Source organism: Dermochelys coriacea, chromosome 3 (genome assembly GCF_009764565.3).
Source record: "Dermochelys coriacea isolate rDerCor1 chromosome 3, rDerCor1.pri.v4, whole genome shotgun sequence".
Classification (NCBI taxonomy): domain Eukaryota; kingdom Metazoa; phylum Chordata; order Testudines; family Dermochelyidae; genus Dermochelys; species Dermochelys coriacea.
In genome coordinates, this window is record NC_050070.1 from 212,003,249 (window position 1) to 212,016,702 (window position 13,454).

A 13,454-nucleotide genomic window follows, 5' to 3' on the forward strand; every position below is an offset into this window, starting at 1 on the left:
CTGTTTGCAAAACCCTGATGCGTGAATGTTCTCACTGCAAAGGCCATCTTTCCTCCTACTAAGTTCAATAGGACTAAATGCAGAGTCACATACTACTCAACATGAGCAAGAGTGGCAGAGAAATGAACACCATAACATCAAATTCAGCTCAGATCTCTTCCCTAGGCTGGGCTGTTTCTAGAGTTCCTCCCCTAGGACTGCTCAGCACACACCCTAGATCCTCTCTCCATCAGTGTAGTAAAGATTCACCTGCTTCAGTGAGCCAGCAGAAGCAACTTATCCCTACCCCAGGGGACGACCACTTGCAAGCAGTCTGTTACACATCTCTCCAGATCAGTGGTTCTCAATCTGTGGCCCAATCAGCACACAGCTGCAGCCCATATGACATCCTCAGGGCCATATAGGCAGTATATCTATTGTGTGGATTTGGCCCGCATAACACAGAGAGAGTTGCACATGCAGCCCACAATGGTAAACAGGTTGAGAACCACAGCTCCAGACAAACCCACATCCAGGGAATGCTGTCTGGTTTGCTGTTGCCCATGAGAGCCAACTCCCAGAGACCCATGCAGCTGCAAAGGACCTGTCATATGCGTGCTACATTATTGTACAGCAATGATCCAAGATACTATATCCTGTGGAAGCACTTAGTACAGCTTTTTGGGAGATGACGGTAGATTCCTGTAGCATTTGTTTTGTGTAAGGAGGACGCCATAAGCCAGTGAGTGACTCCTATACAATGGAGGTGCCCAGGAGCTAGTTCTGAGGAAAAGAAAAGGCCAGAGGAGGTGGGGAGACTGCCAACTTCAGGCAAGAGAAAGCATCCCTGGGGGAAGAGGTCAGGAAGTGTTTTGTCAGGGGTCCTCTAACTCTTGCAGGGAGCTTTGGGAGATGGGATCCAGGTCTCCTCAGGGAAAGCTTTTCATTCCAAGGGCCTTCACTGTCACTCCAAAGGTGGCTGGATGCTGCCCCATCATACAATCTCTGGGGAGTATGCCTGCACTGCAAGCAAAGATGTGATTGCACCATGGATGGGCATGCCTTTTCTAGCTTTACTTTAGTGAGCAGGGATAAGAAGGGTAGTGTTGATATGGTAGCATGAGCTAGCTGCCTGAGTCCCTGGCAAGCTCGTACTGGGGCAGCTAGCCCATGCTGAAGCTTATGCCACCACATGCACCCGGCTATAGCTAGATTAAAGCTAGCTCAGGTTTGGCCAGCCATGCTACTGTCCCACTTTCACCTGCAGTGGAGATGTACCTTTGATGCCAAGCTGTTATCTAGACCAGTTTGTCAGGAGCTCTATTCTCCAACAGGAAAAGACTTGCAACAACACCAGGGTAGCCCTTTCCAAGGCAACTTATTTTATTGCCACCTGACTGGCTGCTTTTCTTTTCGCTTTGCAGACACCTTTGCCAGCAAAGTGGCGGCTACACAGGATCAATATGCCGACGCCTCGATTGGGAACGTCACCGGGAGCAATGCTGTGAATGTTTTCCTAGGGATTGGCGTGGCCTGGTCCATCGCTGCCATCTACCACGCAGCAAACGGGGAAGTGTTCCACGTCTCCCCTGGCACCTTGGCTTTCTCCGTCACCCTCTTCACCATTTTTGCTTTTATCAGTGTGGGTGTGCTGCTTTACCGGCGGAGACCAGAGATTGGAGGTGAGCTAGGCGGGCCGCGGACTGCCAAGCTTCTGACATCATCCCTCTTTGTGCTCCTTTGGCTTTTGTACATATTATTCTCATCTCTGGAAGCCTACTGCCACATAAAGGGCTTCTAAAGGAACAATCAGAGATAGTAAATACATCACTAGAGATCTATATGTATCTATATAGAAAGCTATATAGGTATAGCTAGAGATACAACATTGTGTATAATGAACAGAGGAAAAAGAAAAGACATTTGCCATGTTCACTTACCTGCTGATGGAATGCAGCTTGAGCATTCTTTATACTAGGCAGGAGTAAGAATTCAGCAAGATTCTTAACCAGGGGTTGCAGCATATTAAAGGAGGCACAGATGCAGGGCCATCTTTGCAACTCTACCTACAAGAGTGAATGATATTGACTTTATTGTTGCTCCCACCCTGCCCCCTGGGGAGGATTGATCTGAAATGTAATTTGGGCTTTTCAGTAATGCAGGGGCCAGAATAGCTGTTAAGAAGCCGAATGGTGGAGGGAAGGCGAGGAATAGGGGACTTCATGACTTTCTTACAAAAGTCTATTTGCCTTCATATATTGAGGACATGCAGATCTGTCCCCACTGAATGAAAACAAGAGTCGGGACTGAAGAAGGAAGTCCAGGGGTTCAAGAGCTTTCTACCAATAGGATGGAAACCCCACTGCTGTTCTTGCTTGGATGCCCCATTTATTATTCAGTTGTTAGAGTATTGACATGTTGAGAGTCACAAGAACAGTGCAAGCCATTTCCTTAATTTTTGGCTGTATTATGATCAGCATGCCCTCTCCCCATACCCTGCAAACAAAATCAGCGAGCCAACCCCCGCCAGCCCCCGCCCCCGCTGTGCCTTGCAGGCACCTGTCCAAACCCTTTGTCTCAAGTCCCTGTTTTAGTTCTGACAGAATCTTGTGGGCTTTACTTTCGTTGCCGTCCATTTCCTGCCCAGTCCCTAGTGCATTGTTCCTGTCTCATATTCCTGATTGGGAATGCTGTTGTGGTACTTGTAACACTTTGCATGAATGAAGTATCCCATATCTGTATATAGCATTGTATAGCAATAGTCCATTCAGCAGTGTGGATCAGATGCTGAAGAAGAGAGTGAGTTTTCTTTTCACCCAGGTTTAGTTTTTGTTTTGTTTTGGTTTTTTTTCTTAATGGGATAACGGGAAGTGGCTAACCCTTTAGCACTCTACACAGGGGTTTTTAAGAAGCAATAACAAAGAACTGTGCAGCTATAAATGCTAAAGGGAAGAATCTGTGCAAAACGCATCATAAAGTCTTAGAATGAAATCCTGACTCCATTAATTCAATGGCAAAATTCCCATTGACTTCAGTGGGGCAGGAATTTACCCATATGGGGTGATCCAGAGCTCACTGAAGTCAATGCAAATACTTCCATTTACTTCAATAGGTTCTGCATCAGGTCCATAAAGATTAACATACCATTTTAAGGGTCAGAGCCTGCCACCCTTGCTCATGGAGCATAGAACTTTGTCCTGTGACTAGTCGCTTTGAATACAAAGGGGTTAAGTACCAGTCAGCCTGGGCATGAATGGCAGCACCAGCCCCTGAATAAGCAAACCACGCCTGGGTTTTGTAAGCATCAGTTTTTACCCGTTTGGCTATTTTACATCTTCTGCAGCTGCAACAGATGTCACATATCATCGGTGTTTGTGAGTGGCGGCTATAGAACCCCTGGGCTCCATTTCTGTTCTCCTGCTCACCGTCTCTGAGGGTTAGCTACATCCCTGTGTGTGGACATTAAGCAGAGGCGATCGGCAGGACTTTACAACTGCATCTCAACTAGGGCTACTTGAGGACTGAAGAAGTCAATGGTGGGGTTGGAGGAATGTAACGTCTCCAAGATCTCCAATAGTCAAAGCATTCTCAGCAGATACAGGGTGAATCTTGCATTGTCCAGCAGCGATTGCATTTAACACTATGAATTATTGTGGTGGTTATTTATTATCTGTTGTGCACCACAACAATATGCTCGACTCTGTACAATGCACAGGTGGCAAGACTGTCCCCACCCTGGAGACGTTGTCATGTCGAAGACAGACATTGTCAGAGGTCCTAGAGGAAGGAGCTACCCTAGCTGATCTGGTTTTCCCTTCATTTTCATCCATTGTATGACCTTTTCATTTTCCATTTTTGTTCCCCACAGAAGCAATGGCTCTGCAGGAGGGATTGGAACCAGGAGAGGGTGGGGCCTGACACATTGGGATTGAGGGGTCAGTCTATGCACACTTGACATCAGGGAAGGAGCTGTAAGAAGAGATTGGAGGGGGAGCCATGGCTGGCATCGCTCACAGAGGAAAGGGGTCAGCAGGGGCATAAGGGGGGGCGGGAGGTAGGCGGGATCCCAGAGCTAGGCCAGGACTGAGTTCAGCAGGGCCTTGAACCTAAGGACAGGAAGGTTTGAACTCATGATGATGGGCAAGGAGCGCTGCATGGAGGACAAGGCAGAGGATCTGGTTATGACACTGGTGGGAGCAATATGGGTAGCAGAGAGGAGCAGGTTGCAGGATTCAGTGGGGCCATGGGCACAGGAAGAAGGACTGAAATGTTGAGAGGCTGAGGCTGTCAGCCTGAGTCATGTATTGAGTTTGAACCTTAGGCCCTGAGCCAGCAAAGGGGTCTGCCCACATGGACCCTTGACCCACAGGCTGCAATCTGGGGCGTGGTCACTTAGGAGGAGATTCTGCCCTGCCCTTCCATGAGTGCACCGTGATGGAGCTGGGCAGTCTCATGACCTTTCTCCCTCGCTTGGGGTGCCTGAGTCCAAGCCCCTCAGAATTGCTGTCCCTTCACTCAGAGAAGCACCCCTCCCCCATGAAGCCTCGGTGTGCCTGGGAGAAAAGGTGCTCCTGGGAGGCAGAGCAGGTCTGCAGGACCCACTTCCTGTGCACTGTGTTTTCCGAAAGCCCTGCCCCCAAAGCCCATACTTCCCGGCCCACTTCCACCCCTGACGTTATCATCCCTCGGTATAGAAGTGCCTGGGCAGGGTCAGTCCCAGCCCTTGTGACTGAGTGCACCACATAGCTGGGTTCAAGAGTGGGGAAGCATTTCTGCACAGAGCAGATGACAATTTCACGGCCGATGTTCCCACTCTCTGAGACCCCAATCCTGCTGCATGAGTCGCCCCATGGATTTCAGTAGGCCAAGCTGTGTAGCAAGAGGCGACAAGGCATAAGGAAGTGTGGCAGCATTGGTCCCTAAAGGACTGTTTTACCAAGACAAATGAGAAGCAAGAAGAAGTTTGGGGTGACAGTCGTCTTAGCAGCCTTTGTAACTCCCATTTGATTCCCCTAAGCTCAACATAGTAAAGATACTTTGATATGTTCACATTTAAAAACAATGGAAAATAGAAGCACAAGCCAGTGGCTTATAAATAACTGCTCAAACCCTCAGCTGGTGTGAATTAGCATCTCTCCATTGACCCCAAGGGAGTGATGTCAATTCACTTCTGATGAGAAGCTTTCCTTGTATATTATGAATGAAATATCTAAAAGAGGAACTGCAGAGATACTACTTTGCATTAGCATTACTAGCTTTTTTTTTTTCCTTTTCCACTCTTTCCCTCTCCCTAAATCACAGCCAGCATGTCCCTTGGTAGCATCTTCAGATCCAGCGGAAGGGCATGTCTGACATTGGTGTACCTGGTTGGCCGTGGAAGTGGGGGGAGATTTTGCACTCATTTTGAACAAACTGTGGAAGGTTTTTCATTATCTTGTTGTGCATTTTCACCTAGGAATATATTGATTTTTTTTTCTTGTAAACTCATTTTTCACTTTAAATGAGAGTGTTTTTTTCTTCTTTTAATTTTTATTCTTGGGGTGGGGGGAAGGGAAGGGAATTAGAGCCTGATTCTGGTTGTTCAGGATTATGATTGCCTTTGTGTACAATGATTTCATTTCATTTGTTTGGGTTCATTAATTTTTTTTGTGTGTATTGTCCACAGTCATAGGCAGCAAGTACACTGATTGTGATGATCCTTATCAATAGTGCACAGCCACACAGAAAAATAAAGTTTCTAATTGTTTCTGATTTACACAATAGAGTGGCTGCATATTCTCTATGGGACATCTCTCCTCTCATTGTCTCTCCTCATTCTTTGTATTTATTGGTTTGCTTCATGTGTATCTTTCATTGACTAGAAAGAACCAGTGAACACCTAAGAAGAGTCAGTTGCAAATGTCAGCTGTTGTAGCCACAGAGGCAAACGCTATTCTCAACCTAATGCAGCGACTGCTCAAAGGTGTAGCCATGCTTTTCCATTCCATGCCCCATTTCATCTCTTGTTTCCCATCTTCCATTCCCATGGCTGCAGCATGCGGCCAGTTCAGTGTGCTATCACCCCTACGCATTTGGAAATCTATTCTCTGATGACATGCAAGGGATTTAGGTAACTCCCAGTAGAGACAGTCAAGCGTTATGCGTGGAAACCTCCCGAGCCTTAAGAAACCATTAGACTCTTTAAGGTTACATACTGCCCTTTATCTGTGCTAGGCCTACCATCAATGTCAACCATTTCAGCATCAGTGGGGTTGCGTATATGCCTCAAGCCCAATATATGGTCCTTAGGGTATGGCTGCACATTAACCGCTGCAGCTGACCACCGCCACTGTGGTGCTTCAATGAAGACAATATCAAGGCCAACAGAAGAACTTCTCCTGTCCACGTAGGTACTCCACCTTCCCAAGAGGTGGTAGCTAGGTTGATGGGAGACTTCAGCTATCTACAGCAGGGGTTAGATCAGACTAACTGCAGCACTCGGGTGTGGATTTTTCACACTCCTGTGTAACACAGTGATACTGACCTAATTTCCTAATGTAGACCAGCCCTTAGTATTGCCATCTTTCACTTATGCAGGCCCTATTCCTGCTGTCATGTAGGTTAGTGCTGGGAGCAGGATTAGGCCCCCAGTTAACAAGCAGTAATGCAGCAGTTAAGTTACTAAAGGTCATGTTCTCCGCTCTGGTGTCAGTTTCTACATACACACATTTGCGCACAGAATGAGTTTGAGCTACGAAAATGGGTGTAACCACTGCTCTGCCTTGTGCATGTAAACAACCTGCTGCATTCTTGTGACCTGCTGTGGGCTGGCACGTGTCCAACCTGTGCCTGTTAACTTACGCTCTTACAGTCAGGGCTGGTTGCTAAGGTGAAGGTGCAATGACAGAGGCTGGGGTAGGCTGCCTGAATGTGTCTTTATCACTCTTGCATTAACAAAACATTCTGTAATATTAAAGAGTAAAGCTTCAAGTAGTGTGCTTCATGAGGCTAGTCCCTGCCCTGCCTGTGGAGAGTCCCTGTGGAGGACCCTCCATTGTTTTTGTAACTAACTCTGCTGAATTTTGTGGCTGAGGGAATTGACATCTGTATGTGCAGATGGATTATTGCCCATTCTGGAGTCTGACCCATGGCTCCCCTAGCCTTAAATGAGAGTTGTTTCAGGCCCTTGGAACTCAGCTCTGACCCTGCTCCATAATGTACATGAGACAGCGAGGATACAGCCTACCAAGGGCATTGGAGCCTTCCCAAAAGGGGCGGGGCATGGGCCCCCACCCCAGGGCCCACCACTGCCCCTCCTCTTCCCCTGGAGGCTTTGCCCCCAACCAAGCCAGAAGCTAGAGTGGTGCAAAAGCAGCCCCCTGCCTGAGTCTTGGCGCCACAGCCCAGCCATGGTAAGAGCCACGCAGACAGCTGTGGGGAGCTGCGATGACCCTCCACCTGCCTGTGGTGCAGGGACTCTGCCCCCGAAACCTCCCGCCCAGGGCAGATGGAGGGTCTGCACAGCCCTTACCAAGGCCTGGCTGCAGCTCTGAGGCCCCAGCTCCAGCCGGAGCAAGGTATGGGACAGAGACGCATGGGCAGCTGTGGGGAGCCGGCATGGAGTTGTGGACCATCCACCTGCCCTCAGTCAGGCGGGGAGCCCAGGGGCATGAACATGGGCTAGGGGCTGCTTTCAGCCCTCCTGCACCGCCCACCTCCTGGAATTGCAGTAAGGCTCTCCACAGCTGCCCAGGCTCCCGAGCCAGGCTCCACACTGGCCTGGCCCGGCCCAAGGATGGGGCCTCGGGGGGGAAGAGGAGGGAAAGGGGGCAGGTCAGGCTATGCCCCCTGGTTCTGGCACCAGGGCTGCCCCTTCCTTCACCCTAGAAGGGATGCTTCCAGCTCTGCCTGTGATGCCATATTTCCCACTCAGACCTCATTCTCTAGCAAATAACCCTTCTCTTGTGCCCTTTGACAAGGAGTGAGGCTTAGCTACTGGATGAGCGTACTTGCATGGTCTTGTAGCCAGCATTTAGCTCTGTCATTACACAGCGCAAAGTTCTCTAGCTTCTGTGACAATGCAATGAGTATTTCATTTGAGTAAAGTACAATGTGATGAGGTGGTCACCCCACATGTGGTTGAAAGGGGTTAAGGTGGCCAGCCAGGCCAATTAGCTCCACTGGGTGCACCTAAAGGAAGAGCAGGAAGCATGCCACTAATCAGAAGTAGGCCCAGCTGAACAGGAACAGGTGGGGCCAGGATAAAGCCCCGTGAGCAAGCAGCAGCCAGAGGGCTGCAGGAAGGCAGTGGTGTAGTTGCAATTATTCCCTGAGAAGAGGACATTGAGAGTCTGGAAAGCCCAGAGAGTAGGGGAACTCAGATGAGCAGGAAGAAGCCGAGGGAAACAACAGCAAGGGGTAGGACCATGCAGAGGCCTTGGCTGCTTGTTATAGGGTTCCTGGGCTGGAACCCAGTGTAGAGGGTGGGCCTGCATTCCCCTACCAGCCACTGAGGTAGTGGCACTATGGGGCAGTGAGATGGAAGACTGCCTAGGACTGCTAGGGAGGAAGGACTTTAAATTCCCCAAAAGGGAAGGGCCTTTGTGAGTTGGTCAGAGGGCCAAGCCACAAAGAGGAGACTGAGTTCCTGAAGTGAGAGGGGCCACAGGATGAGACAGAATGGGGGAAAGACACCACCAGAAGGGGAGCGCAGTGCCTGGCAGAGCTAATTGTCAGGACAGCCAGCAGGAGGTGCTGCTAGTGGTGAGCCCTGTACCATATATGGAAATAGCAGCATTTAGTAAATCACTTCTGTAAGTAAAGAAATTGCAAAGTCTAAAATTCAAAAAAGTCAAAAGGTAATTAAAATAATAAAGGGGAGGCATTAGGATTTTCCCCCTTGAGTAGCTCCTCCAGGCCCTTGGCCAGTTGACTCCCATTGACTATAATAAATCTGGATCAGGCCCTAGAAGAATCATAGGGGCAGAGTCTCATCAGTTTGCATAAATCTATTTTGGAATCTAGGGAAGGGTTTCTCACCACTCTAATTCAAATGTTCTGAACCAACAATTCAGTCCAAACAAGACTCTTTAGGCACTATGGCATCATATTCAAGAGCCAGGGCTTTTCTCTTTCCTCTCCCATGCTATGAGATACTCCCAGGAATGAGATTCACTCACACTGTGCTAAGATTGAGTGAGTTAAGACAGGACAACTCCAGTGAGATATCAGTGGGGGCTGCTACATGTGACATTTTCCAGGAAGCAAAGAAGTACTTGTGGCACCTTAGAGACTAACAAATTTATTAGAGCATAAGCTTTTGTGAGTTACAGCTCAGCTCATGAAAGCATATGCTCTAATAAATTTGTTAGTCTCTAAGATGCCACAAGTACTCCTTTTCTTTTTGTGAATACAGACTAACACGGCTGCTACTCTGAAACCTGTCATTTTCCAGGAAGACACCCTGACAGAGATTTGTGTTTTCCACTAGCACCCAGGAAGCTGAAACAGTACTTTCACCTCCTTGTTGCTTAAGATAGTCATGTAAGTTACAGGTAAAACTGCATTTCATCCACTTAACTACATTACAGAGTAGAAATGAATCAACAAATCCTCTATGTACCAAGCTACCGCTGCAAGTCTATCCCCTTCCTTAAAGAAGAATGTTAGCTTCACACACATTCAGCTTTATCCTGCTTACCTCACTCAAATATCCTTTAATGCAAAGGCCTGAATTAGCAGGGAGAGCCCTCCCAGTGCTAATATGTCTAAATGCTTTTTTAAAAGAGAACCTGTGTCTTGATGTAGATTTAAGCTCATCTGAGACTCCACAATATGAAGAAAGCTGTTCTCCGTACAACTCTACTCCAAAACCTTCCATATGATATGTTGTAAAAACATGCAGCCTGTACTGTCATTTTCCAAATTCCAGTTATCATCCATTTTTTTTCTGCTTCCAAGTCAAGTTAGAAAGACATCTCTCAAAAATCCATGGCCACGATGGGGTGCTCTGGCATAGATACTATCCTACCTCAAAGGCTATTCTCTTACCCACCAGTGAGTCATCTCACATGTGGTATACACTACATACCTATATTAGTATAACTAAGTCACTTGGGGTGTGAAAAATCCACACCCCTGAGCAATGTAGTTATACTGACCTAACCCCTGATAAGGTCCACCCAGAGGAGGGGGGCAAGTGGGGCAATTTGCCTCAGACCCCGCAGGCAGGGCGGGGGCAATTTTGGCAGCAATTTGGCAGCAGGTCTTTCAGTGCCTCTCTTTCTCATCAGTGGCACTTCGGCGGCAACTCAGTCACTCTGCTTCAGTCTTCTTCCAGCGGCGGGTCCTCATTTCTCTTCTTTCTTCGGCGGCACAACTTCGGCTTTTCTTTTTTCTTTTCTTTGCCGCTTGGGGTGGCAAAACTAACTTTTTTTTATGGAAGGGGCCCCCGAAATTGCTTTGCCCCAGGCTCCCTGAATCCTCTGGGTGGCATTGCGCCTGATGTAGACAGCACTATTATGGCAGGAGAGTTTCTCCCACCGACAGAGCAACCACCTCTCAGGGAGGTCAATTACAACAGGAGAGCTCGTCAAGGGAGGGTGAATCTCCTGCTTTACACAGCTTATTAGGCTGTTCTTAGTTTGTAAAATCAGGCATTTCCACACTGAGCTGTAATTATTATTGTTAAATATTAATAATGCAATCATACCCAGGGCCCTGTTGTGCTGCAAACTGAACAATACCGTGGAGAAGGCATGGTCCACACCCTGGGAGCTCACAGTTGAGTGTCCTGCTCCTGCAAATAGTTGTGCACATAACTAATCTTATGTCTCATTGAACTCCGTGAGATATCTCCCATAAGTAAAATTACTCACATAAGCGCTTGCTCTCTGTCTAGATATAAATAAAATAAAGTAAGTCAGTCACCACAGCAGAGGCAGGCATTCAATTTCAAGGATATAAAAATGCCACAGAGAAGCAATACATGTATACAGATGTGACTGAATTTTGTTGTAATATTACCATTGTCTCCAGTGGCACAGACACATTAAAATTCTCAGCAATCAAGAGTAACGTCCCCCATACTGCCCTGATTGCTGACCTCCCTAGTGTTGCATGCAACAAAGCAGGTGACTAATGCAATCTTATTTTCATGTTTTTAATATGATTGCCAAGCTGTTTGGATACAATGCTGGCTCTTTTCTGAGGTCTCATCTAGTGAGGTACTGAGTACTTCCTACCCATTGTTCTGTCCCACCAACTCCTGCCGAAATCTACAGTTCACAGCAGATGCTCATTACCTTTCAGGATGAGGCTCTTAATCATTTGCCAGAATTTAGAAGGTTATTTTCCTCAATTTGTTAGCACCATATTAAAATGTACCTAGGGTTGTCTTGGGTTTTTTTTCCCCACAAACAATGAAGCCTGAAAGCAATGTTTCTTAACGACTTAGTAATTACATTTTTTCAGAAGGTGATGCTATTTTAATATCATAATTTGCTTCTTTAGAATGAACTGTTTTGTTGAAATTATTAATAAATCAGTTGGGACTTTCCTATCATCTCAATTAAATAAGTAGTAAATGACTGTTCTATTTGAAGATCAGTCTAAAGGGAGTTTTAGGATATTGCTTTCTTAAGTTTCAGAGTAGCAGCCGTGTTAGTCTGTATTCGCAAAAAGAAAAGGAGTACTTGTGGCACCTTAGAGACTAACAAATTTATTAGAGCATAAGCTTTCGTGAGCTACAGCTCACTTCATCGGATGCATCCGATGAAGTGAGCTGTAGCTCACGAAAGCTTATGCTCTAATAAATTTGTTAGTCTCTAAGGTGCCACAAGTACTCCTTTTCTTTTTGCTTTCTTAAGGGAACTTAGACATTGAAAACACACAACAAATAGAATCCTCTTCACAGGATTTTTTTTTCCTTTATAAGCCTTTTATTCAGCAGCATCCTTGCCAAACACACTAGAGGTTTGAAATGCTGGCTGGCTGGTTGATTTATCTGATACATCATCCAAGCATAATTGACAATCTGAAAGGTAGTGTTTATTATTTTAACTGCATTATTGCCCTCACCATGTCTTAGCATCAGAAGAGTTTGTAAAAGCTGGTGCTGCATTTCATTTATCCCATTTAAAAAATAATGATCTCAGATGAACATTTGAGTGAGTTTTGCTATTATTAATAGAAGCCATCCTTGGTAAAGTAGTAAAATGTCTGGAATAAACTGCATTCCTGTAAAAGAGATCCCAAGTCTAGCAACACATCACACAGCTGTCAAAATAAATATGAAAGAGCTGGAGAAAAACAAAATGGGGCCAATTCTAGCCCTCAAATGCACATCCATGCACCTCTCCTGCTTCCCGCACTGGCAGCTTCAGGTAGAGACTTCACAGAACACGTTCAGGTACCATAGACATAGGCAACTTTATAAAACCCAGATTAACAAATAATAGGCAGGGCCTGGCCCATGCATGGAGGCTGGAAGAATTGAGGAGGCAAACCCAATTAATCTCAGAGTTCCTGCATGTATCTTGGCCAACCCCTGCGCCTCTCCCCACCCCCAGCTGTTGGCAGCATGGCTCTTTTCCATGCTGCATTGGCTCATGGGTTTACATGGCATCCTGCTCAGAGTGGTTTAAATTCTTCTTTCCCACAGTTTTCCCTTTTTTATTCCTAGACCAATTGGCACATTCTCAGTGAGATGGGGAGTTGTGGGATAATACAATTTGTAGTATTCCAGCACTGTCACCCAGATGCTTACTTCCTCTTTCAACTTCATGCACAAAAAGACCTGCTGTCACAGGCTTTCCTCTCGTACCTAAACCATACAGAATCTATAGTCCCTGCCTAACAAAAATAACCCACAGAGAGAGAATTTTGCAGAATTTGGCTGAAATTGAAAGCCTGGACTGAAGTCAGGAATATTGAGGCCAGCGCAGCCAAGATTTCACACCTACTCTATCTTCTACAGGACAGTTCTCCCCTTAGTGCTCTGGTTCTCTTCTCCTTACACCCTAGTTTAACAGGTTCAGAGAGCTGCAGCATTAACAAACACTCCAGGGAAGTACACTGAGTCCCTGCATGGAAGTTCAGCCTGGTCACTGAGGCCTTAGTAATGACTCCATTGGAACCCACCCTACCAGCATCCTTGGCCTTTCTTCCCTTCCACGTGGCTATCACCTCTGCAAAGAGGATATTGAACCATCAGTTCAGTCAGTATAGCACCTCTTCTACCCACAAGGTTGTCCTCAGACTCGACAGTGCTCCTCCTCAAACACGCCCCTTCAGCATAGAGAATTCTCCATCCATAGGGAGAAGGGAAACCAGCAAACCTTTATATCAGGAAAACCAAGCATCTCCAACTGTCTACATCCCTCTTCTTTCCCTTTACTGTTGGGTGACAGGCTCATCCATTGTCAGCTGGCTGGACTCTGTTGCTGAGGCTATCAAAGCAAAGGACCTGATAACATTGCAAAATCCTATACTCCCTG

General features: G+C 46.7%; 1 protein-coding gene across 6 annotated transcripts in view; it reads left to right on the top strand.

The window, feature by feature from the left end:
- Positions 1-5,774, top strand: part of SLC8A1 (solute carrier family 8 member A1) — a 337,787-nt gene extending 332,013 nt beyond the window's left edge. For all 6 annotated transcript variants that reach the window (XM_043512216.1, XM_043512215.1, XM_043512219.1 and 3 more), the window contains one exon: positions 1,404-5,774. In XM_043512216.1, the coding sequence (XP_043368151.1) occupies positions 1,404-1,780 (377 nt within the window). In that variant the 3' untranslated portion in view covers positions 1,781-5,774. The remainder of the gene's footprint in view (positions 1-1,403) is intronic.
- The last annotated feature ends 7,680 nt before the right edge of the window (positions 5,775-13,454 follow it).